General features: G+C 39.8%; 2 protein-coding genes across 2 annotated transcripts; both read left to right on the top strand.

Annotated features, from left to right (window-relative positions):
* Positions 1-5,973: 5,973 nt before the first annotated feature.
* On the top strand, positions 5,974-15,596 carry LOC116242176 (histamine H3 receptor-like). Its single transcript, XM_031612814.2, has 3 exons — positions 5,974-6,458; positions 8,602-8,768; positions 11,694-15,596. The coding sequence occupies exons 1-3, from the start codon at positions 6,170-6,172 to the stop codon at positions 12,480-12,482; spliced, it is 1,245 nt and encodes a 414-aa protein (XP_031468674.2). The 5' UTR covers positions 5,974-6,169; the 3' UTR covers positions 12,483-15,596.
* Positions 15,597-16,972: 1,376 nt separating this feature from the next.
* Positions 16,973-23,824, top strand: LOC116242175 (histamine H3 receptor-like). The gene is made up of 4 exons (XM_031612812.2): positions 16,973-17,057; positions 17,453-17,852; positions 20,978-21,144; positions 22,455-23,824. Exons 2-4 carry the CDS (start codon positions 17,639-17,641, stop codon positions 23,226-23,228), a joined length of 1,155 nt encoding a protein of 384 aa, XP_031468672.2. The 5' UTR covers positions 16,973-17,057; positions 17,453-17,638; the 3' UTR covers positions 23,229-23,824.
* The last annotated feature ends 2,058 nt before the right edge of the window (positions 23,825-25,882 follow it).

The following is a 25,882-nucleotide window of genomic DNA, read 5'->3' on the forward strand; positions in this document are numbered from 1 at the left end:
TTAAGAAGTTTAAAATTTTCAATACCTAGTAGTAAAACTGGTGGCTACTGCTATATGGCATTGGTCCTGCTTATGCAGTTCTCATGCTAGTTAGCACCTGCCTGATGACACAAGGAAGGAACATGAGTGATGAATAAAGAAAGACAGAGGAATTTCTTCAGTATTTCTTTGAAGATTTTACTCTGAGTAGCACACTTGCAGAGCTTGTTGAAAACTTGAAGATTAAGTGTTGTGTAACTAAAAGAACCAGTGATTTCAACAAAGAGTATGGGGATTTTGAAATCAGACTGTTACAGCTAGTCATAAACATTAGTAAACATTCTGAAATTAGTTCTGAAGATGGGGGGAAAAAAAGATCAGAAATGGTTGGATTTTCTACTCACGTATAACTTCCAGGCTTTTCTCTAGAGCATGATAAGGAAATTACCTGGACTTTTTGTCAGCTAATTTTTGTATCGCAATTTAATTTTTAATTTTATTAATTTTTAAAAAAATATTTGTGATTTTTTTTTTGTATCTTTCATTTGCAGAGGATGAAATTTAATTATCTGTTTTTTCTCTTTTTTTTTTTTTCTTAAGTTGATTTCTCAATTTTGTGATTCATTAATATCGGCATTTGAGTCACAGACATGTTCTTAGACACACCTGATATATTTTACTAGATAATAATGTCAGAGTTGTGAGTCTTTTTAATGACATTTCCCTGGCAGTAGAAACATAATTTAAAGGTGTGTTTCTAAGACTAGCTTATTTAACCATCCATTTGGTATACAACTTTTGCCTGGTATGTTTTTCCACTCAACTGTTCATTGCAGCTGTTCAGTATGGATTTCCCAGAAAACTTTGTGTAAGGCAAACTTCATCTAACTAAAGTAACTACTCCAGAGTTAGGTATAGCAACAGAAATATTCCTTAATCATTCCAGTAACTTGAAAAGTACCACTAAAATATGCAACTTAAAAACAAACAAACTACATGGATATTATCATAGACTTTCTAGCATTTAGATCCTGATCTGATCTGTTGCAACAATTTTTTGCAGTTCTGTTACCTCATTTGCCTTTTGAAACTCTTTGGGTTCAACCTTAACATCTGTACTTGCTATACCAAAATAGCAGTCTTCCCAGTGAAAGAATAGCATTTATTATTATATGTACCAATCTTGGCACTTTTTGGGTCATGAAAGTACTTGTCTTATTGATGAACTCTTCTGGAGTCAAAATGTTGCCATTAACATACTGACCTAAATATTCAAAAGTTTCTGTTGCTTTTGTGAAAGTGTGAAATTGCTGCAGTTACTTGGTATGGAAAACAGGTGAGTTGTAAGATGTTCTGCTGCCGTAGATTCAATTCCACCTGTGGTGGAACTGTGGCAATGTATGGCCTTTTTCCAAAGACTGTGCAGAACCAACAGCTGACATAGAGAGTTTGAGCTTTTGTGTGTTCAGCCTGAGGTTTGTAACCACTAAGTGTTTTTTTGTTTTTTTGTTTTTTTTTTAACCGTCTGGCAATTGCTGTCCCTTGTCCTCAGGAACCTTGTATTTCAGTGTTCCATGATGGTAAAACCCCCAAACCCCAAAATGGAAGAAACAAGTTGTTAACTGCATTGTAAATGTAATAAGCCATATAGATCATCCAGTCAGTGAGCGAAATGAATGTTCTGTGACTTAAAATTGTGGTAACAGACCACTGAAAGTAGGTTATCAAAATGGAAATGAGCGTTTATTTTCACTGTGCTTCATTCAGTGGGAACATGAAGTGGGAACATGGCTAGCTGTCCTGTGGACATTTTAGTAAGAAGAGGTGCAGCCTCTTCCTTTTCTGTGTGTGCAATTTCCTTTATTCTAAGAATGTTTTTGTGTGGCTTTCCTGAAGAGTTTTGCGACACTGGATTTTGTCCTTAGAGGGTAGACCCCATGACCTTAAAAACCTTGCAATAATTCTTTGATTATTAGCTGTGTTTCATGGAGGCTGTATCCTACTGCTTAGCTGAATACAATGGTTTCTGCTTTCTAGTACAAGAATGTTAGAGTAGCAGTGGCATTACGTGGCAGGATCAAAAATTTGGCTCTTTGTATTGTGGTTGAAGTACCCAAGATTTGTTAGGATGTTCACGGTGGGATTGGTAATGAGGGACAGTAATAACCTAATGTGTGCAGAACAGAGCGGCAGCTGACACATGCAATACATTTTTATCCTTACACTCATCATTGTGTATAGTGCAGCTGGCTAGTTAACAAACAAACAAGAACCTAACTTCCTTAGAATTTGGTTTTTATGTTGCTGACAAATGACTTCTCGTTTCAGGGTAGGGTCTTGAAGTTGTAGCCTCTGGTTTTTCTGGTTTGTTTTTTCTGTCACTATTTTTGCAGGTTTCTGTGGTGAAGCTCAGTGGAGCAGAAAAAGCAAAAACTGCTTTTGATAGCAGCAAAGGAGTGAATTTTTGCACTTGGTTGAAGTGTGCTGACATGAGGTTAGCTTTAGATAAAGTACAGCTTCCTCCTGTGCCAGGTAGCAAGGCTGGGGTCAGCCTTTGCATTTGATAAATTAAAGATCTAACTTGGGGGGCTTTACAGTTGCACAGTCTTCATGTTCCTGCTGAGTGTGTTATCCTAAATTTGTGATGTTCTGAACTTCTGCCACTAAATGATGTATTAATCTCGTTTATCAATGTAAACTATGAGAATTTAATATTTTCCTGCAAGTTAAAGATTTATAAATAAGGATCTAGAGGAACATGTTGAAAAATCAATTAAAGCAGTGTGGGACACCGTGTTCTTCAGTGCAGGACATGACTTGATGGAAAATCAGATTCTGTTGAATAACTTATGTGAACTAGCAAGTGGGATCCAGCAAGGGAAAGGGGTTACAAAAGAGGCTTGAAATAGCTTTAATCTTAAAAATAATGTCCTCATAAAATGTATAATATTAAAGTGAAGCAGCAGTTTTAACAGAAAGATTTTGTTGTCAAACTGTAAATTTATTAAGGAAAATCAAACACATGCCCCCTTGGCCCCAGTAGAAAATCAGAAGTTTATTCAGTACCCACTTCAGGTATTTTTCTAGCAAGACGAGTTTTCCCAACTGGTTTAATCATAGTTAGTCACATACGAAAAAAAAAAAAAGTTTGCCAAAAGCTCATGTAGTGTGTCTTCCATTAAACCTCTCGTGCACTTTCCTCCAGGAGATATGACTATGTGAAGCAAGTTGGTTGTGTGCAAGTGAGCTGCCCTGTGTTCAGTGCTTCTTCCCATAGGTTGAGACTTAGAATGAATGGGAATGTGCTGTTGCCCCATGATAAGGTGAGACTGGTGAAAAAGGACTGGTCACGTTACGTATAAGGAAAGGGAAAGTGAGTATAATTGGGATATGCTAACAGTTTGCATAGGATCTGTGATTTGTCAGTAAGCATGATGATTTCCCTGCTGTACTCTGGCTTAGATCACACAGGAGTTACCCTCTTTAAAGGCCGATAGGGCTCAGAGGCTCTGTTATGCCTTTTCTTATCAGCAACCTGCAGGAGAAAGAACTTAGTGATTTTATCAGACAAAGTGAAAATAAAGTAGCTGACCATCACTTTTGGTACTGTATCAGTGCCTTGAACCACGATTCACCAGAGGTAAGGGAAGCACACCAGCAGTACATTTTGCTGTGTCCTTATCCTCTTCCTTAGGCTATTGGCCGCTAAGGTGGACAGGAGACAGAGTTAGATGAACTTGACCTCAATTTTCTTTTCAATATCTGAGACATCAGACTTCATGTCAACCTTGATACTGCTAATAGAAGAAAGGCAGCAACTACAATCTAATGCATAAATCTATAGAACAGCCTGAGTTGGAAGGGCCCTGCAAGGATCATCGAGCCAATCATCTGGCTCCATACAGGAATGCCACTATCCTAAGTGTGTTTTCTACATTTCCAGTGTAACCGGGTATGGAGATTAAGCTCAAAGCAGAAATACATGTGCATGCTGTGCAGTTATGTGTACAGATAGCAAAGTTTTTGTACTTTTGTACTGTTGCCATTCAAACATTCAGCACAAGTGCTTTGCAAATGCTATTGAATTTGTTCCCACAACCGAAGCACAGACATAATAGCCAACATTTTTAAAATTTAAGTGTCTAAACACTAAAGTGTTTTTAGAACCTGTAGTAAATATGATTGATTCTTTTACAACTGTGTTCTGCTTACAGCTCTCTGCAAGTGTCTTCATTGACTCATGATTTCTCCCACTAGTGTGGAAGGAGAAGCCTAGTCACAGAATCACAGAATCACCATGGTTTAGTGAGAACTATTGGTCATAGGTGAATGGTTGGACTGGATGATCTTGTAGGTCTTTTCCAACAAGCAGCATTTATTTCCTCACCAAGTCATAGAATCACCAAGGTTGGAAAAGACCTACAAGATCATCCAGTCCAACCATTCACCTATCACCAATGGTTCTCACTAAACCATGTCCCTCAACACAACATCCAAACATTCCTTGAACACCTCCAGGGTGTCACCTCCTCCACCTCCCTGGGCAGCCCATTCCAGTGCCTGACCACTCTTTCAGAGAAGTAGTATTTCCTAATGTCCATCCTAAATCTCCCCTGGTGCAGCTTGAAGCCATTCCCTCTAGTCCAACCACCAGTTACACGAGAGAAGAGGCCGACCCCCAGCTCGCTACAGCCTCCCTTCAGGTAGTTATAGAGAGCACTAAAGTCTCCCCTGACCCTCCTCTTCTCCAGACTGAACAATCCCAGCTCCTTCAGCTGCTCCTCGTAAGACTGTTTTCCAGACCCCTCACCAGCTTTGTTGCCCTTCTTTGAACACGCTGCAGGGCCTCAATGTCTTTCTTGCAGTGAGGGGCCCAAAACTGGATGCAACACTTGAGGTGCGGCCTCACCAGAACTGAGAATAAAGGAACAATCACTTCCCTGTTCCTGCTGGCAACACCATTTTTGATGCAAGCCAGGATGCCATTGGCCTTCTTGGCCACCCAGGCACACCGCTGGCTCATGTTCAGCAGAGCATCAATTGATACCTCCAGGTCCATTTCCTCTACACAGTCTTCCAGCCGCTCTGCCCCAAGTCTGTAGCATTGCCTGGGGTTGTTGTGGCCGAAGTGCAGGACCCGGCATTTGGCCTTGTTGAATCTCATCCCGTTGGTTTCAGCCCAGCTATCCAGCCTGTCCAGCTCCCTCTGCAGGGCCTCGCTACCCCCGGGCAGATCGACACTTCCAGCCAACTTGGTGTCATCCACAAACTTACTGAGGGTGCACTCAATGCCCTCATCCAGGTCATCAATAAAGATATTGAAGAGGACAGGCCCCAACAGCGACCCATGGGGAACACCACTCATGACAGGTTGCCAGCTGGATTTAGCTCCATTCACTACCACTCTCTTGACCTGGCCTTCCAGCCAGTTCAGTTGAAGTTAATTGCAAAACTCCTGTTCACACTTTTCACAGTACCATTTCTGCTCTGAATTCTGGGGTGGTAGCAACGTGTGTCCCTCAGGCTGCTACAAGTTGTTTTGAAATTGATTTTTGAGCATTGGATCCTCAATCTGGGATCCTCATTGGATCCCAGAGCATTGGATTGCTCTGGTAAGGGACGGTGCGTATGCTTATATAAAGGGTACCAGCTTTCAGAACAGGAGGAAGAACAACTGCAACAGCAAAGTGAACCACGCCTTTGGTCAGCAAAAACATACCACAGAGTTGTTGAAATACAATGACATGAGGATGAAATTAGAAGTGCAACATAAATCAAATTTTCATAAGGGTATGGACCTGAGATTAAGAAATATTTTCCTGAAATAGTTGAGGTCTGTAACAGTAATGAGAAAAACGTTTCTGAGCGGAAACTGAGGAAGAGGAAAATGAGGGAGAGGAAAGAGAATCTTCCTCCAGCCCTCATGACCTCTGAAGATAAGTATCAAGTTGCATAAACAAGAACTTACATTTCAAAAATATGAGCTTTGAAGTACTGCAGATCTCATTCTGGTAGCTCTTCTACAGCTGCATATGGTTACAGATATGTTACTATTTATTACAATTTTACAAATCTTATGAAAAACATTTACCTGTTATCAGAACCTCTCAATTTTTTCCTCTTGACTCAATTTTTTGGATGTCTATTAGCCTTTTCATCTCAGCTGTTATGAATCTCAGCCTTCTGAACAATGGAAGTTTTTGCCTGGACTGAACAGACCTGGATGCTCAACAATCACAACAGCATGGCTGGAACTCCATGCATGGTGGGACCCTGTAATGGGACGTTGTCCCCACAGCCATCGACCCCTCAGTTTTCCCTGGGTGTGTCGGTGCTCCTGGCTCTGCTCATGGTGCTGCTGGCTCTGGTCACAGTCTTCGGAAATGTCCTGGTGATCCTGGCTTTCATCTTGGACAGAAATCTCAGGCATCGGAGTAACTATTTCTTTCTCAACCTTGCCATTTCTGACTTTGCAGTGGGTAAGTTGCAATGGGAAGCATGCAATGTTTGCTTTCCAATACTCTTAGGGGGAGCAGGGTGTCTTCTGTAGGTGGATGATGTCTTCTTGTAGTAATATTTCCCAGCTGTGTGGCATGGGGAAGGGTAAGTGACAATGAAAACTGCATAAGTGTTTCAGCATCTTATTGTGTCTCAAAATGCATTCTAATGAGATACATAATGTATCATTTTCCATATAATTAAATATGAACATTTACATAAATATTTGTAACGGTTCTTATTTACAGAAATATATTATCATAGGGAATGGGTCTGACTTGGTTTTGGCTGGTACAGAGTTGATCTATGTAAATAGATGTTTAATGTTATTTTAGTTAAAAAAAAAAACAACAAAACCAAACACACAAACCACTTCTATATGTGAACCAATAGGGAATAATAAAAAATGGGAGTTGCCTGTAATGAGTCAACTGAAGATTAAATAATGAAACCACACACTGTACACATTATCTGGGGCATCTTGCATATGTTGTTGATATATTTTATTTCAATATACCGTAGCTTAATAATCAGGTAATTACTTAAAGTTTGCAACTAAATAGTGATTAATAATATTTTTTAATATTTTGCTGAACATTGGACTATCAAGAGTCATTTCTTAAGAATATTTGTTTGTGTCAATAAACAAAAACAGCGAATCAAGCTATTTTCAAGATGCTTATTATAAATCTATATAGGTAGGAACACAGTTTATTTTTCAACTTAGGAGAAAAAATGTATAGTTAAAAAGCTAGTGTAATGTGCAATTGAAGACTGATGTATTGAAATTATCTGAACTGTTAAATGGCCCTGGCAATAAATGTGTATGTAAATGAATGGTTATGGATACAAGTGGCTCTTTCATGGAGTCTGTATTCTGACTTGTCACATCACAACAAAATCTGAGACTGTTTTTATTCTGTATAATGTTTAGAATCCTTCCCATGTAAAGATGATGACTTCTTCCAGCCTCTAACTGCCTTGTTGTGCTGCAGAGCTCTTGTTGCCAGCTGTATGGGTGCACCTCAAGGATCTTTGAGGCACCCCATGATCACCTGTTTGTCTCACTCTCAAACAGCATTGTTTGTGTAGGCTTTGTACGGAAACCTCAGCAGTCTTATCACTGGGATAGGTGCTGCTGAGTCAAAATGCTTCATTGTAGCTGAACCAAACTGCAGGGCTAAAGGAGTCCTGCAAATGTCAGCTTGAGCCTATCACGTCCTTTGCTGGGATTCCTGCCTCTTGCTCTCAAGTCCTCTTCTGCCAGGCAATAGATCCTAAGCCTTTCTCCCTGAGCCTTTGTCAATGGCAGCAGTTCCCCCACTGTGAGATGGGGCTCCTTATGGGTGACAGGAGGAAAAAACAGCAGTGACTATAAAACCAGTCAATGGTGTCCTGTTGTCCTGCTCACAGTCTTGCACCACACTGAACTGGCATCTAGCTGAGAAGTATGAGATTGCCTCTACCAAGGAAAGAAGTACAGTTTACCCAGCATTATCTGATTTCCACACATTTGTTTGATGACACTTGTCTCGTTTTCCATTCTGAATTTGATGAAAAGCTTTGCATACTTACACATCAAACTGATCTGTAGTTCAGTTCTGTAGCTACACAGTTTAGAGTTGGGATATGCCTAGGTCATCTTAAATTTCTACCAGATCCTAACTGCTAAAAGAATGTATTTTTATTCTTGCAGAGTCCTTTCTTTTTTTCTTCTAACATATACAATCTGTCTTTTGATCTTCAACAACTTCTGCTTCATCTCTTTGCTTCTGGATCTATAACATACAGAGATCTCTTGTTTCATAGTAGAGAGGGAGAACAAGAGGAATTGAGAGTTCCTATTTACCTAAAAATCTTACAAGAATCTCTTCACCTTTTACAGCAGCGTAGTGTATTAAGAACTAAATCTAAAATTATCTAAATATCGTAAACATAGGAATGTCACTGGTGCCTGGAAAGTGGCAAAGTGTTCGTTGGTTGCATGAGCATGCAGGGCCTTCCACCTGGTAATTTCAGTCAGCATCACTTTTTTTTTTTGTCAGATACCGTGGAAATGTTTCTGTGCTTGCACAGCACTGACTGGGGTGCTGTCTGACATATGCAATTTGTTTATTTCCATAGGTGTCTTCTGCATGCCACTATACATCCCTTATGCCCTGACAGGGACCTGGCACCTGGGAAAAGGACTATGCAAGCTCTGGCTGCTTATGGACTATCTTGTGTGTTCAGCTTCAGTGTTTAACATTGTCCTTATCAGCTATGACCGTTTCCTGTCAGTTACAAAAGCGGTAAGAACATTTCTCTTTTTCTTTATGTATTTCGAGATTTCTGTAAAACTCAATATTCACAAATACCCCAGAAGCTAAGCCAGCCTTTATTGTTGCACTATTACTGTACTGGAGAAACTGATGCTTCAGTATATTGTAATAGGTGAGAAACTATGGCAGAAAGGTCGCCCTTTCTGCTTTTTCCTGGCCTCTGGAAATTTTCCCAAGTATGCAAAATTTGCAAAGACTTCATAGAGATTAGGAAGACATGAGCAACTAAATCCTCTGAAGATTTTTTTTCTGTCAGATATATTTCAATGAATTACACTGGAAAAAAGAGTTTTTCTACATGTTTCCTAGCTGTAGGTGCTATGGCACTGGGATTTAGAGAAAAGATAAAGTCTTTCTCATGATTTCAGCATTTCCCTCCTTTTACATGATTAGAAACTATTTTGTTACTCTACAGAGGCAGTGGGAGTGCGGAGGACCTAGACTTTAGCCATTAAAGAGTGGTAAAAAAAAGAAATCTGGATTGAGTCAAGCAGGGGCGGAATCACCTCCCTCGACCTGCCAGTCATGCTTCTCTAGGTGCAATGATTGGCCTTCTGGGCTGCAACCACACACTGCTGGTTCATGCTGAATCTTTCATCAGCTGACACCCCCCAAATGCTTCTCCTCAAGGCTGCTCTCAAGCCATTATCACTCTCTACAATTCTCTGACAGGAGACTGGTGTGGTGGGGGTCAGCATCTTCTCATAGGTAACACTGATAGAACCAGAGGTGATGGCCTTAAGTTGTGCCAGGGGAGGTTCAGGTTTGATATTGGAAAAAAAATTCCTACCTGAAAGTGCAATGAGGCAGTGGTACAGGTTGTCCAGGGAGGAGGTGGATTCACAGTCACTGGAGGTGGTCAAAACCTGTGTGGATGTGGCACTGAGGGACATGGTTTAGTGGGCATGGTGAGGATGGGCTGACGGTTGGACTAGTTGGTCTCAGTGGCTTTTTCCAACCCTAATGATTCTATGATTTTTTTGGAGAGGGGGATATGGAGAGAGACATGGGATGGACTGACTGGAGAACAGATGGTGATCTGTGTTACTACCAGAAGCGACTGACATGTGCTGCCAACTAGCAGCTATATGGAAATAAATCCTTTTAAGTGAAAAGAAGGGAACAAAATGTGCAGAGAGAAGAGGTGTTCCTTGAGTACTATCATTCTTCTTCAGAAGATATCTACTAAATATTAATTTTCATCGTTTTTGAGCTCTTGGTATTGTGTTCAGGTGGAAGACAACTGATATCCTATGCTTTTGATGAGTCTGTTAGCTAGAGTGACATGAGCTGTGTGTAAGATCAGTTGGTTCTTGTTTGGTAAGTGCTCATTCAGTTTCGTATCTCTTTCTCTTCTTTGGTGTTCTGGTTTTAGGGTTGGTTGGTATTTTATTGTTTGTTTTTCTTTTAAGAAAAAAATACGAAAATCCCTGTATTTAACAAATTGCAGTACTGCAATATATTAATGAAGTTGCAGAGCTCAGAATGTGAAAAAAGTAAATTATAAAGTCTTCTGCAACTCAACCAGACCGATGATCTTAAGCAGCGTTGATGGTCTTTGCATATATAATCACCTTCTGTTTTTCTCCTCTGGGGAATTAGAATGGAGTGAGTCCAAGAATGTGTAACTTTTTGTTCAAAAGAGGTCATACTTCTCTTCAACTCAGGATCCACCTCTGCTGCTGATGTGTGGTCAGGCCCAGTCATTTCACTCAATTTTTGTGACGTTATGCTGAGCTTCCTGTTATCTGCCTACTAAACTGGGATGCCTGTGGTCTCGCAGAGGGCTGCAAATTTGCTACTGCAGATGAAGTGAATTGGAGCTGTGCTCTGAACTGGTGCTTTAAGGTGTAAGGGAGTCTGAAACATCAGGCCCAGAGGTTTAAAACTGAGATTCTGAAATAATGCCTGTAAAAATGTGCCATTACTCTGCTACTCACTGATAAAATTGGGACAATGATGCCCCTCATGCCTAATAGGAAAATTAATGAAGACAACATTCATGAATATTTGTATAACGTGCAGGTGCTATAGGAAGTTGATGAGGAAGATAGTTCTGAATCTCAGTAAAGCCTGGGATGACAAATGTCTAATGGTATGTCTTATATACAGTTGTCCAGCTCCTCATTGGCTGATAATCTCGAGAGTCAAAAGATTCAGAGTTCCAAGAGCAAGCATGTTTGTCTGAAATGCTACAAGGATAGGTTTAACTTTGATAGTTCCTAACTTTGAATGCTATAATTTTAACTCCTAACATTTTTTTAAAGATAGATTTTTACAGGTAGATTGTAAGATAAATTAATGCAGTCTGAGTAGACATCAAAACATCAACATTTGTAGCAATGCAACAAGATGTTTACAAGGTAAAGTGAGTGTTAAAATGAAATGTTTCAATCAGAAGACATGTTAAAGCATGTGTTGGGGATAGATTTTTCTTTTATGGCAAGAGGAAATAATTATATTGTCTGGTATTTGCAGTGTCTCATAGCAACCTGTCTAATACAGAAAGCTTCTGCTTTTGCCTGCGCAGCCACAGCTGCTTTCACTGTCCTATGAGCATGAGAATTTGAAGAATCATAAAGTGATTCCTCATTTCTACCTTACTGCAGTCATGATGAAACCAAGCCATGTTCTTTTACACTTAGGGCAGTAGTTAGGGCATCATAACTTCTACATATCTCCAATCCTGAATTATTAAAATAAATTGCGGAACTACAGTATTTGATGAGCAAGATTAATAGCATTTTTTGGGGTCTTGGAAAAGAGAGGATGCCCTAGGCATCAAGGAATCTGAAGAACAAATACTGTATTTGGGTAATTACTTTTTTTTTTTTTTTTTAATATTATTTTGTGCCAACAAGTTACCTTAATAAGTGACAGGTCCTTTTCTCACAGGTATCTTACAGAGCTCAGCAGGGAATGATGTCCAGCCCTGTTGTCAAGATGGTGGCCATCTGGATTCTTGCCTTCCTGCTCTATTCTCCGGCAGTTCTCCTTTGGGAATACATGACTGGCTGCAGCATGGTAGACGAAGGGCAGTGCTATGCCGAGTTCTTCAACAACTGGTACTTCCTCCTGTGTGCATCCACCCTGGAGTTCTTTGTGCCTCTGATCTCAGTCACCTACTTCAACGTGAGCATCTTCTACAACATCCAGAGACGCCAGCGGCGCGGCAGCATTCAATACTGTGAGTCTCCAGGGAGCAGCAGTGTGTCCTGGAGGTTTTGTTTTTTGCTGAGGCGAGGATCCTCTTTATCAGAAATGGAGAACAGCGTTTCATCAGTAATGAGGTCATCAAGACCATCACTGGCATCTAACTGTACATCTCCAACAGCAACGAGTCCTGTGGCTGTCAAAAGGGACTTCTCTGCATCTTTCCGTGCAAATTCTCGGTCAAGACTGCAAAGAGACAAGAAGATTGCAAAGTCGCTTGCCATAATTGTGTGTGTCTTTGCCATTTGCTGGGCCCCATATACATTACTAATGATTATTCGTGGAGCCTGCCAAGGAAAATGTGTCCATCCAATCCTGTATGAAATTACATTTTGGCTCTTGTGGATCAATTCCTCTCTGAACCCGTTTCTTTACCCACTCTGTCATATGAGATTTCAAATGGCCTTTATGAAAATATTATGTCCCCAAAAGTTGGCAGCAGTGAGATCAAATGATACACCTTCTGTTTAGAGCATTAAAGTAAAAGAGTCAGAAATAACATTTGTCTCTTACTGCCTTTTTTCACATTTCTTCAATAGAAATAGAGAAAAACATTTGTTTGCTAATGGCATTAGTTAAGAGTAGGCAGAGGCACATACTTGTTCTTATTTTGCTGATTTTCAGATTTTTTCTTTTTATGCTGGTTCATTCAAGATTAAACACTGTCTTGAATGAAATTAATAACAAAGTTTTACTGGATGCTCTTCTTGACTTATGGGCTTGAAGTGCTTCTTTTTAGTATTATGGAAGAATTCTTCTATAGATATCTCTGTATATGTTCATTGGAGGGGACATGCCTCTTTTTGTATGTGCTGACTTAAAATTTTATGTACAATTTGTTGACCTCAAGCTATCAGAGGAGAAAGATGTGCTACAGTTTTGACATGTCCTGTAAAACCCACAGGAGGAGTAACATTTCCTTTTAAAAAGTATTATGAAGGCAACATAGTGCTCTGTAGTCATTATGATTACAGTGAAGGGCATTATTCAGTTGTACAGACTGCCTAATCCAACATCTCTCTCTTTTAATTATAATGCGGTCCCTTCTTGGTGCTGTAGGACACAATGAGTGTGCATAAGTAACTGAGTCATTTTTAGAAAACAGATGTTTCCATGGTAATGAAATTTTGGGACTGCTTATCAAAATAATCACAGGCATAAACAGTTCTCTTTACCAGCACTAGCTTTTCTCCTGGTAGTGGCTGCCTCTTTGGTCATGCTTAAATCATCTTCAGTGCCATATTCATGCACTCCTTGATTACTTAGAAGATAGGCCAAGCTTTGGCACGTGATGACATTCCTGTGAATGAGCAGAGCAAGCAGTACAAAGTTCATGCTGCATTTGAGTTTTTTGGCTGTCTGTATGAGAACAGACAACACTCTCCTGTTTATTTGCAAGTGCAAAGATATTCCATCTAAATGGCTGGAACAAATTCAAGCTGGCAGAGCTACGTCAGAGTGATGTTTAAACTAAATCATCTCTATAACTGAGCAGAGGCCATATTCACTTATTGAGAAGGAGGTTCACTGAAGTCTGTCTGAAAGCTGATAGACAGGTGTCTTAAATATCTATTAATAAAACGGGAGTGAATATGCAGTGCTAAAAGGCTGAGTAATGCAATGGAACCTGATTATAATCCATTCCAGGTGTCAGATCTTTTGTTGAGTGTTGCAAGTTTTCCTCAAGGTTTTCATGGATGGATGAGTGTTACTGTTTGTATTTTTTCCCTCTATTTTAATGTATATATACACATTATAGAATCATAGAATGGCTTGGGTTGGAAGGGACCACAAGGATCATCAGCTTCCAGCCTTCCTGCCACAGGCAGGACCACCAACTTCCCCATTTAATACTAGACCAGGCTGCTCAGGGCCCCATAAAACCTGCTCTTGAACATCTCCGGGAATGGAGAGTCCACAGCCTCTCTGGGCAGCCTGTTCCAGCACCTTGCCACTCACTCTGTAAGGAACTTCCCTCTGACATTTAATCTAAAGCTTTCCTCCTTGAGCTTAAAACCATTCTCCCTTGTCCTATCACTGTTTACCCTTGTAAAAAGTTGATTCTCCTCCTTTTTATAAACCCTTTACAAATACTGGAACACTGCAATGAGGAAGCCAACAAGCCTAGCTTCCTCAACCTGTCTTCACAGGGGAGGTGCTCCAGCCCTCTAATCATTTTTGTGGCCCTCCTCTGGACCCTATCCAACAGCTCTGCTTCTTTCCTGTACTGGGGGCCCTGGACCTGGATGCAGTACTCCAGATGGGGCCTCATGAGGGCAGAGTAGAGACGGTCATCTATACGTTTGTATGTAAAAAATACAGAAATAGAAATCTAACAGAGAATAATGCAGAGAATAATAAAGATTTAAGTAGTTTTCTTTTGGAATAAGTATCAAATTTGAAATGGGCTATAGAAGCGTTGCTAAAACAGAGGACCCCTTTGTGAGCACAGCCCAAGTGCATACAAACAGCTTAACATAGCACAGAAGTTAATGGTTTTGAGGAGCTAAAATCCCATTCTCTTTAGAGGCCTGGAGCTGAAGATTTCTCTTGCCAGTTTTTGTACTGGCAGGTGATAGCATTTCACATCTTATTCTTGCTTCCTTGCCTTATGTAAGTAGTAGTATGCATTATGAGCCTGGGTGCAAGGTGATAAATTTCAAGAGGCCATTGACTGAGCACAGCTGCTTTCACTGTCATGACTTAAGGTGCTGGCACAGATTTTTGTGGGGTTTACTTTTCTGTAAGGCTGGAAAAAAAAACAAAACAAAATGAAACCCACCTGCATGTACATGCTTGAAACATTTATAGAATAGCTAGTGTCTACTAAATGGACATCTGCTCAACAGAGAAGCTATAGGCAGGCCCAAATTGGTTAAGACTTGAATTACCTGCTTTTCTCATATGCTTTCAGTAAAGAAAAAAATGAAAAAATAAAAAAAATCTGTGTAAGAAAATCTCTTGCATTTTATAACTAAATGGGTTGATTACTTTGGAAAAATAGCCTACTCAATTATTGACTAGGTAAAATGGTAAAAACTCTGCAGCACTGATAAAGAAGAGTTTTTTTCAGGGAGCACAGCGCGCAGTAATTTTGAAACCACGCAGAGAACTGAAATCACTAGAGATCAGTGTTTTTGATTTACAGTGTTCACTCAGCACCTGTACATTTGCAGAGTTTGCTGTGTGTTTCTAAGTGCTCAACTGCTCCCGAATTAAGCCACTGTTGCTGTTCTCAGCATTAAAGCTGTCTTAGTCTCATCCTAAGTCTTCCTTTCTCCAATAGATACTTTTCAGGCTTCTGCTAGTATGCTTGTTCAGTATTTGTTTTTGGGCATGCCTTTCGTGCACTGACAAAAATGTACTTTCCTTGCCAAGTTTGCTTTTCTGAGCAAAGTTTCACTATCCAGATATCTGTTTCATCATCAAAAAAATGGCATTGCATTTTTTTCTGTCTATGGAGATGTTTGGTAGCTATTGTAGACAGTGATGGTAGGCCAGTGATTCTGTGAGGTCCAACTCCACCCACAACAGCATTTTTCTAAATTTGCTCTCTGAAATCTTAAAAATCAAATAAAATGTACATGCTGGAAGGAACGGTGTTATCTTTGTTTATTTATTTGTTTGTTTATTTCTTAGAAAAGTCTTTAACCCTAATGATTCTCCTAATGCTTGTGTCCTCTATGTGAGGCTGTGGTTTTACTTCACATGGAAAAGGGAAGGATAGTCCACATAGATTTTTTTCCCTCATCCCTGTGAAGAGCTATGATAAAACTTTAAAATTTAATTTGCTTTCTTCCCTAATTTTTGGAACAAATGACTATTCTCCCTTTATCTGCAAATCCATTATAGAAGACAACCATGTTGCTCAGGCATGACCTACCCTTAGTGACAATACTCAGTCACATTTTCCTTCTTCAAATGATGAGAAATACCATCCATGGGGACATGCCACGTTATTTTTCCAGTGACCCTATGGCATCTTTAGAAGATGGATGAAACCTGGGCATTTCTTTGGTGATCAGGAACCTTCCTGGAACTCTAAGACCTTTCAGAAAGGGTGGGAAGCAGCCTTGCAAGGATGGTAGCTGGTTCTCTCAGTCCTCTTAAGTCCATTGGGTTCCATGGATTCTTATGGGTCAAGTCCTCCCTTGTAAAACCTGACTCAGTCCTCCTGTTTGTCAGATTTCCTCCTTGAACTTGCTCACAAACACAGGGGTGGGAAAGATGCAGTTAGTACAGACTGAGGCAAAGAAGGCAATGATAGCCTTGGCCTTATCCACATCTGCTATCATTAGATCATTGGCCCCATTCAGCACTGAGCCCACATTTTTCTTGTTCAGCTTTTTACTACTAATGTAGAGATGGAGGCTCTTGGTGGAAGCTCTTTGTGTTGTCTTTGATGTCCTTTACAAGCATCAACTCCAGTTAAGCTTTAGTTTCTCTACCACCACGCTTACATGGCCAAGCAGGATTTTAAGTTCCTTCACTGTCTCCTGGTGGCTTTGTGACTGTTCACAAAGGCAGATCTAGATCCTCCTGTGCAATTCCCAGGCTGTGCATACACTTGAGGCAAGTGTCCATTTGCTGTATTTTATCATTCCCGAGATACATTCTACTCCTGTTGCACTACACTTTAATTCTCTATAATTTTTTTTTTTACAAGACACAATCAGAGCACTGCACCGAAGTATCTTAGTGCTTTCTTTCCATCTTTTGTGCCCTACTCTTGCTAAGCATCTAGCACTACAACCACAGCCTAAAAACCTATTCAGAGCATGCTGCAGCACTGTGGGGCTGGTGACCCACAGACATGAGTCACAGCCATAGCCTGCTGACTTCTGTATCACTCTTACCAAAATAGGTGAAATTATCATGAAGAATGACTGTGCCTTCTTAGGCCTCCAAAGGACTAAGGGCAGTGGGCTCTTTCCTGGAATATCTTATGAAGTGAAAGATTACATGGACCATGCTTACAAGGACCTCCAAAGGCCATGTGTTTGGCTTGCTATGCCCACGGTTTCTTGCTTCTATTGAATCCAAAAGGTAACACTTCTGTAATGTACACACGAATTTTAGATGCTCTGTAATCCTTGGCTTAAAAAAATGCATATCTCTGTTTTTAACTATGTAGTTTAGTAACTGCTATAGCAAGAAGAATAATGGTGCTTACATTTTACAATAAGAGAAATAGAACTGTGATTATAGAAATTCTGTTGACCACTGGGGAAGTGAAAAGAGTTCTGTTTTTAGCTTTAGCTGAATTCAGTGTAAAATCTGCTTGCATAATGCTAATATGCAAACTGCCTGACTTTGAAAAGAGTTTTCAGACCAGCTTTTCTGACCTCAAAAGATAAGGATCAGCCTTCAGGAAAGAGACAAATTGTCTTGCAGTGTGCATTTACTTATTAGGTATCTTTTGTACGGATTTTTCTTTTCAGGTGCATTCAGATGAACACTGAAGAATCCAGTTTTTGAAATTTTGTAATCTGTTATTTTGAGACAGTGAAGTTTTTTGGTGCCTCAGTCTTTAGCCTATCCTGTTGATAGGCTTTTCTCAATCTTCAGGATAAATCTTACATTTGCAAGTTTCTTCCCAAGTTTCTTCTGCTGAAATTCCATGCACGATGGGACCCTGTAATGGGACGTTGTCCCCACAGCCATCAACCCCTCAGTTTTCCCTGGGTGTGTCGGTGCTCCTGGCTCTGCTCATGGTGCTGTTGGCTCTGGTCACAGTCTTCGGAAATGTCCTGGTGATCCTGGCTTTCATCTTGGACAGAAATCTCAGGCATCGGAGTAACTATTTCTTTCTCAACCTTGCCATTTCTGACTTTGCAGTGGGTAAGTTGCAATGGGAAGTATGCAATGTTTGCTTTCCAATACTCTTAGGGGGAGCAGGGTGTCTTCTGTAGGTGGATGATGTCTTCTTGTAGTAATATTTCCCAGCTGTGTGGCATGGGGAAGGGTAAGTGATGATGAAAACTGCATAAGCGTTTCAGCAGCTTATTGTGTCTCAAAATACATCATAATGAGATACATAATGCATTCTTTTTTATTGTAAATGCTTTTAATGTCTCTTCAAAAAAAGAGGAGTAACTACTGTACATGAATTCTGATTGACTGAAAGAGGAGCTTTCAGAACTGTATCAGAACTGTAGTTTCTGATTTACTTTTGCTCCTTGTGTAAAATTATTCATTACCCGCCATCACAGCATCTTCATATTTATCAGAGCAACTGCTTTCTTACACAGCTATCTCTGGTACATCAAAGTAAGTGAATTACTTCTTAATGCAGTATTAAGAAATACAACAATATGCTGGCATCATCCATCTGTTTTCCTTATTAGCCCATAGTGTTTACTTGGGACATTTCCTTGTCCCATAGTGTCCATGCACTGAACTGCAGTGGATTCAGTCGTAGTGAGTGACACTGGGAAAGAGGCAGCAGCCATGAATGCTTTGTGCAGTGCTCCTGCAGGGATCAGACCATTAAAACAGAGGAGAAGACTGAACAAAACCCATGATCCAGTGATGGATTTTCCAGCAAACAGAAAAAGTCAAGTTTTTAAGTAAGATCTGAGGTGCTGAATATTTATTTTTTAGAAGGTTGTTGGTGTTTTACTGAGGTCTGCCTGGCTCTTTCCATGTAGTATCTTCAGCACAGAGCTCTAAATTTTTAAAACTTTGTCTTAGGAGTAAAGGAAGTGATTCTGTCTTGAGAAGCATGATAAAATCTTCTGGCATCATCTTGACTTGAGGCTAGCAAGGAGGCATTTCTGCACGTAAGTTCTTTCCCTTTGAGACTGTCAAAGAGACCAGTACTCACTGGCTCTTGAAAAGGGAAATAGCACTCAGCAACAAACTCCACTTCTGGCAATACCACCCCCTAAGTACTGTTGCTTTGTCAGTGCTGAGTAGTGAAATGTACAAGGCTAGCCATTAGGGTGTTTCTTCACTTATGTCATTTATTAAAAGTGGCCCTTAATTCCAGGGCCCTTCCTACAGGGCAGAAATGAAAGGAATCAAAGCCTTTGTTTTCCTACTTCAGGCAGACAAATTGCTGGAGCTATCATTTCGTTGCTCACATCTTCAAATTTTGTTTGTCTTTGTATCTTGCAATTTAGTCAAGAGATTTAAATACTTCCCATCCTCACCTGCTCTTGTTTGTGCCTGGTGCCTTGAGGAGTCTTAAATCAGCTGTCAGAAAATGGTTGTTGTCAGTATTTTGCTGGACCATAGAACATCTAAATCCAGGATTTCTCTCCGGGATCAGTCGGAAAAGGTTCTGTTTTTCAAAGCTGCTGTAGTATTTTTAAATTTCTTAGAAGTATGGAATCTTTTCAGGCAGCGTAACTAATGTTGTTTGCATCCTCTAATTAGCAAAATTGAAAGTAGTTTCAAATATAAACTCTTAAAGCCTGATTCTTTAATCTATATTGATATCTACAGGAAAAAAAAAATAGTAATCATTTTTTGACATGGTGTCAAGCATTGTTTGATCCACTGAAGTTGATGAGTGCAGTAGCTGTCATCAACAACTTTGAAAAATGAGAGTTTTGTGCAAAATTGATACTGCTTATATTTTAGATGTTTGTTAAGACAAGCCATTAGCACATCATCCTGAACATGTTCAGTAAATTCTAAGATCTTGAGAGACATATCAAAAAAGAAAAATCTGAAGAGTTGAAAATGGATCATGAGGCTGTGTATGGCTTTGTATTTATCTCTGTTGGATCAGCTTTTTCAGGAATGTAGACAAATAGAATTAGATATTGCACTATAATTTCGAAAGAATATTAGTGGTAAAATAAATAAGTGGCTGGCTTAAAAATAAAACATGAAAATGATTTAGGATCATAGAATCATAGACACATTTAGATTGGAAAAGGCCTTCAGGATCAAGTCGGTCTGCCATCTTGACATACTATGTCCCTCCACCAAACCACGTCCCTTACTGCCATGACCATGTCTCTTAAGGATCCCCATCTCAAGGGATGGGAATATCACCACTTCCCTGGGCAGACTGTTCCAATGCTTGACCTCCCTTTCTGTGAAGAAATTCTTCTTAATGTCCCATCTAAACCTCTCCTGACTAAACATGAGACTGTTTTCTTGAGTCCTATCACTCGTCTCCTGTGAGAGAAAAGACAGTCTGCTTGCTGCAACATCCTTCCTGGTAGTTGTAGTGAGCAATGAGCTCTCTTTCCACTGATGGAGCTCAGTGTAGACTATGGATCAGATGGATTGTTCCACCAACAGACTGTTGCTCGCGATTATTTTCTGTATTAACCCCTTCTTGACATAGTATCATATTTCCAAGTACTTTAATAGAAGGACTTCCAGACAGAAGGTAAATATAGTAAAACAAAAAACAGTTCTGTAGTTAATCTTAGCTGGAGAAGTGTTGTGACTTAAAACACCCCTTAAAAATGGAATAGACTTTCATATCTCTGCTGTGTCTGCTCTATCATTAGTAAAAGTTTCCAGACACTATGCAGACTCTCCAATGTATTGTCTCTAGTACACAAGTGCTAACAAATCTTATATTAATAAGCTATGTTGGCAATATTTGTAGATGTATTTTGACAAAAAACTCAAACACAGATGAAAGATAAGATATAGAGCAACAAGGTTACATTTTGGAGCGTAACCACAATGCATACAAGATGCAGCACTGATTATATATGTTTAGAGACTGTAAAGTTAGATTGCAGTTTTCTTCTTCAGCAGATCCTTCGTTGCTGATGTGCCTTGACCTTATCCCTAACAGTCAGCATACAATAAGATCTGAATCTTTTCATTAGATTTCATGGTAATGTAAGAATTTCTTTATATAACTTACGTATTCACCTTAATAGTATGCTTTTTTTTTTCCCCACCAAATACCAGAATACTGTCTCTGCTTCCAGGAGTACTGTTTGCAATCTGTAACAACTTCATGGTGTCTCTGTGGTTGCTTTCTGTAGGTGCATTTTGCATCCCTCTCTACATCCCCTATGCCCTGACAGGGATCTGGCACTTTGGAAGAGGCATCTGCAAGCTCTGGCTCCTTATGGACTATCTCATGTGTTCAGCTTCAGTATTTAACATTGTTATAATTAGCTATGACCGTTTCCTCTCAGTTACTAAAGCTGTAAGTACCCTATTTATAGCCTCTCTGAGTTTTGTGGCAAGATGTTGGGATTTGGCAGGGCTGTATCTTGATACTAGTATTGTGCATGTTGCCATATTGGTGAATATAGGACTTGGATTAATCAAGATAGTAGCCTTCAGAACATATGCTGGCATGTGGAGGTAGTTGCAGCCCATCTTCCAGCCCACAGCTGGAAAATATGTCTTTTCTCACAAGTCCTGCTGCAAGTTGCTGTGCTATTATGCTGCCACTTTAAGGAGTATAGGTTGAGGGTAAGGCAGGAAGCTGGGAAAAAAGGGACCATGGGAGAAGGAAATCTGAAATAAATCAGTGTGGGAGGGAAAAGTTAGGGCAGGGAAGTAAAGGATGCTGGGGATTACATCTAGGCCATTAGGAGAGTTGTCTCCTAATGATGCTGGAGAGCACTGGGAGCAAGAGTAACTGAGGCAGAGAGTGAGACGCAGGACAGACTGCAGACTGCCTGCGGGTATGAGACAAAACCTCCTCTCAGTGTCTGAAGCAGAATAGTCTGAAGCACTGTATGTCTTTGCTTTCTGCAGTGCACCCAGTACACCTTATATGTGCTTTATGTCTTTGTTCATGCTAAGGATGGAGGTCGGCAGTTCTTACTACTCCCTCTGCTTGCTGAAATGGGAGAGAAATGTGGCGCTCAGCTAGTGGTCTCAGGTCTTTGCTGACCTATGAAAATGCCAATATAATGCCATACCATAAAATTTCAGTTTTATTTTTGTTAATTATAGTTATTTCAACTTATTATACTTGACTTTATTATTATTTTTTTTAATTTTTTGTTATTTAATGTTGTTTTAATTAAAAAAAATCTGGAAAATCAAACTCAAAACATTGTTTTAAGTTTAATAAGAAAAAATTATGCTGGAAATTTAAAAGCATACATACAGCATAATGTGCTTGTAAAGTGCTGCAAAAACCAGTGCAGTTGTCAGTGAACGGGAATCATTCTCTGAGCAACTATAAAACGCTAATTATTCAGCCAATTCAGGCTGCAGATGTTTCAAACAAGGCGTACCAAATTGCAAAGTACTTCTAACACAGATGGAAGATTGTGTTTTCTTGCCTGAACCAGGACCCTAATACTTGTTACTGATACGTAGATACCTCCATGTTATGTCAACATCAATAAATTAAGCTTACCCAAGTGAGCTTCATGTAATCACTGAAGCTGCAACTCCGAGTTAGCAAATGCTATGCTAAGCTCTTCTCAGGCTACTTCTCTTTGTTTTTTGCCTCCACATGTGCAACGTTTCTTTTTTTTTTTTTTTCCCTCACAGGTATCTTACAGAGCCCAGCAGGGAATGATGTCCAGCCCTGTTGTCAAGATGGTGGCCATCTGGATTCTTGCCTTCCTGCTCTATTCTCCAGCAGTTCTCCTTTGGGAATACATGACTGGCTGCAGCATGGTGGAGGAGGGGCAGTGCTATGCCGAGTTCTTCAACAACTGGTACTTCCTCCTGTGCGCATCCACCCTGGAGTTCTTTGTGCCCCTGATCTCAGTCACCTACTTCAATGTGAGCATCTTCTACAACATCCAGAGACGCCAGCGGCGCGGCAGCATTCAATACTGTGAGTCTCCAGGGAGCAGCAGTGTGTCCTGGAGGTTTTGTTTTTTGCTGAGGCGAGGACCCTCTTTGTCAGAACTGGAAGACAGTGCTTCTTCCTCCATGAGAACAAAGAAAGAGTCTTTGGTAACTGAAAGCTCATCTCCATCCAGAGTCAACTCTGTGACCCCAGAAAATGATTTTTCTGTTTGTGCAAGGGCCAGGTCAAAACTGCATCATGACAAGAAGATTGCAAAGTCACTTGCCATAATTGTGTGTGTCTTTGCCATTTGCTGGGCCCCATATACATTACTAATGATTATTCGTGGAGCCTGCCAAGGAAAATGTGTCCATCCAATTTTATATCAAATTACATTTTGGCTTTTGTGGATCAATTCCTCTCTGAACCCATTCCTCTACCCTCTCTGTCATGATAAATTTCGAATGGCTTTTATGAAAATATTATGTCCCAAAAAGTTTGCAATATTGAGATCAAACTCTTGTTAGAGGGTAAAAAAAAAAAAGAAAAAGGTTGACATTCAGCTATATCTGTAGAGAATGACTGTTGTAAATAGCAAAGGTTTGTCATTAGTTTCTTCTGGAAGAGTAATCCAAAGGTAAGGCTTTGGTGAAATATGTTCTTCAGAGAAATATGTATGCCCAAAAGTTGTGTACATTTTTCAGCAATTCAAATTGGTCAGGAAAAGAAAATTACCTCTGCCTGTCTTTCCTTAGTAGAATGTTGACAATACTCAATACTTTCATTCTGGTTGTGGAAGATATTATCTCCAATTGCAACATTGCTAATATTTGTGTTCACAAGCGGTATTAAGAATAAATAAATAAATAGCTATGTGAGAAATGTTGTTATTTTCCATAAGGATCAGTAGTATTCAAAAGTTAATATATTCTCCATTTCATTTCTTTTGAACAGTTTTTACTGCATTCAGAATCAGTTTACCAACTTAGCATAAAGTATCCGATTACTTTATGAATTTGTTGTCAAGCATGTAGCAGGATTGCTTTCTCTCATTAACGATGTTCAGACATCAGGGGAATATAGGGACTACTTCTAATGTGAAGATGTTCTCTGGAAAAAGGCATTAGACCACATACCTGTTCAGGTGAAGCAGTAGAAAATTTAGAAGTATAAAGCACTTATGCACATCTCTGGATTTTCTTCAATAAATAAGACTTTTTTTTACATCTATGGTTTTGAGAGATCATGGAAGAGTACTATTTCCTATTCAGAAGCATGAATGAATAGAATGAAGGCAAGATGTATAATGGCCTGACTACGATGGGAGAGAAGATAAGGGGAATGAATCTGTGGTCATGGATGGTATCAGTGAAGAGGAGGCTAGGGGGAGACCTTATCACTCTCTAAAACTACATGAAAAGAGGTTGCTTTGAGGTGGGGGCCAGCTTCTTCTCCCAGGTAACTATTGATAGGATGAGAGGCAACGGCCTTAAGCTGCACCAGAGAAAGTTCAGATTGGATATTAACAAAACTTTCTTCTCCAAAAGAATTGTAAGGCATTGGAACAGTCTGTTCAGAGAGATGGTGGAGTCCCTGAAGGTGTTCAAGAAATGTGTAGATGTGGCACTGAGGGACATGGTCAGTGGGCATGGTGCTAATGAGTTGATGGTTGGTCTGGATGATCTCAGTGGCCTTTTCCAGCCTTCAGGATGGTATGATTATTTGGGTCATCTGGTGTTATCTCATTTGTAGTTACAGTCACCAAGTTTGAGCTGCTCTTATTCCACAACTAAGAAAACTTGTATCTGGCAGCCCAGGGGGAGATGTGTGTAGTGGCCAGAGCAACTCTACAATTTCACAGTCCCCTCTTGATCACTTTGTGAATCCCAGTGAAACTGTAATCTGCACTCTAAAAAATGCTGCTCTAACAAGACCTGCTGACTTCCACATATGACATAAAGGACAGGCACCAACTCAGCTCCACAGCTGAGCAAATCTCTACTGAATTCAGTTGGCAAATAATTCAAATTGAGAAACAATTAAAAGTGAATATTATATTTCATTTGGCCCCTTCCATCTATCTCTATTATAGATCTTTTGCAAGAGGTTTTGATAAATGGATAATTTTCCTTACACGGTGTTTGGTTTGCTGCATGAGCAAAGAAAATAACTGGTATTAATGACTACCTGTAGCCTGTGTGCTGATGTAGCTGAGACAGCACGGAGGTAATTTTCTTCCAGTATGCAGTTTCCAGGCTATGAAGGGTTATTTAGTTGCAGAACACTGGAAATATTAAATTCCCCAATAAATAAAGTGTAATTTTTAAAAAGTTTCTCTTCATCATGAAATATATTCCAAAGTAGTGTGAGAGTTAGTGAATGTCCCTTTCATCTTCTGGCTTTATTTAGCACATATTCCTATAGGATATTAGTGTATTTTACTTATCCCTTTTCTGAATATTCTCCTCATGAAATGGACTATCATTTAATCTGTTACATGTTGTGCTGTACTTTATGATAATCTAAATTCATCTATTTACACAAATTACATATGTATGCAATTTCTAATGCAGGAAGTGTTGTCTCAAACATGAGCAGGAAGTGAAAGAGTTGGTAGAAACTACTTCAAAGACTGATTATTATTTTTTTTTTTTGAAAGAACTTTGCTGAAGGTAGTAATCATTGAATACACCATATGAACTGAAAATAACATAATGTAAAAAATGCATGGAAGTAATACATAGCAGACCAGGTGGCTACGTAGCCCAGCCTTTTCTTGTTCCACTGTCACACACAGCTTGGGAAGGGGAAAGTTCTTTCCTTCTACAGTCTTTGACGTATTGCCATTTCTTCTTTTTCACTTTTCCTTTTCCCTTTTTCCTTTCCCCTTTTTCCTTTCCCCTTTTTCCTTTCTTTCTGTGGAATTTCTTTTTGGACTAACATAGGCTAAAATGCAAACTTAAGAAGCCTACAGTGTAACTGAGAGGTTTGCAAAAGGATATTGGCTTAGTGGATAGCGATAGGACAAGGGGGAATGGTTTTAGGCTAAGACAGGGGAGGTTTAGGTTAGATATTAGGAGGAAGTTTTTCACACAGAGGGTGGTGACACACTGGAACAGGTTGCCCAAGGAGGTTGTGGATGCCCCATCCCTGGAGGCGTTCAAGGCCAGGCTGGATGTGG

The sequence above is a fragment of the Phasianus colchicus genome, chromosome 3 (genome assembly GCF_987193195.1).
Source record: "Phasianus colchicus chromosome 3, bPhaCol1.hap1.1, whole genome shotgun sequence".
Classification (NCBI taxonomy): domain Eukaryota; kingdom Metazoa; phylum Chordata; class Aves; order Galliformes; family Phasianidae; genus Phasianus; species Phasianus colchicus.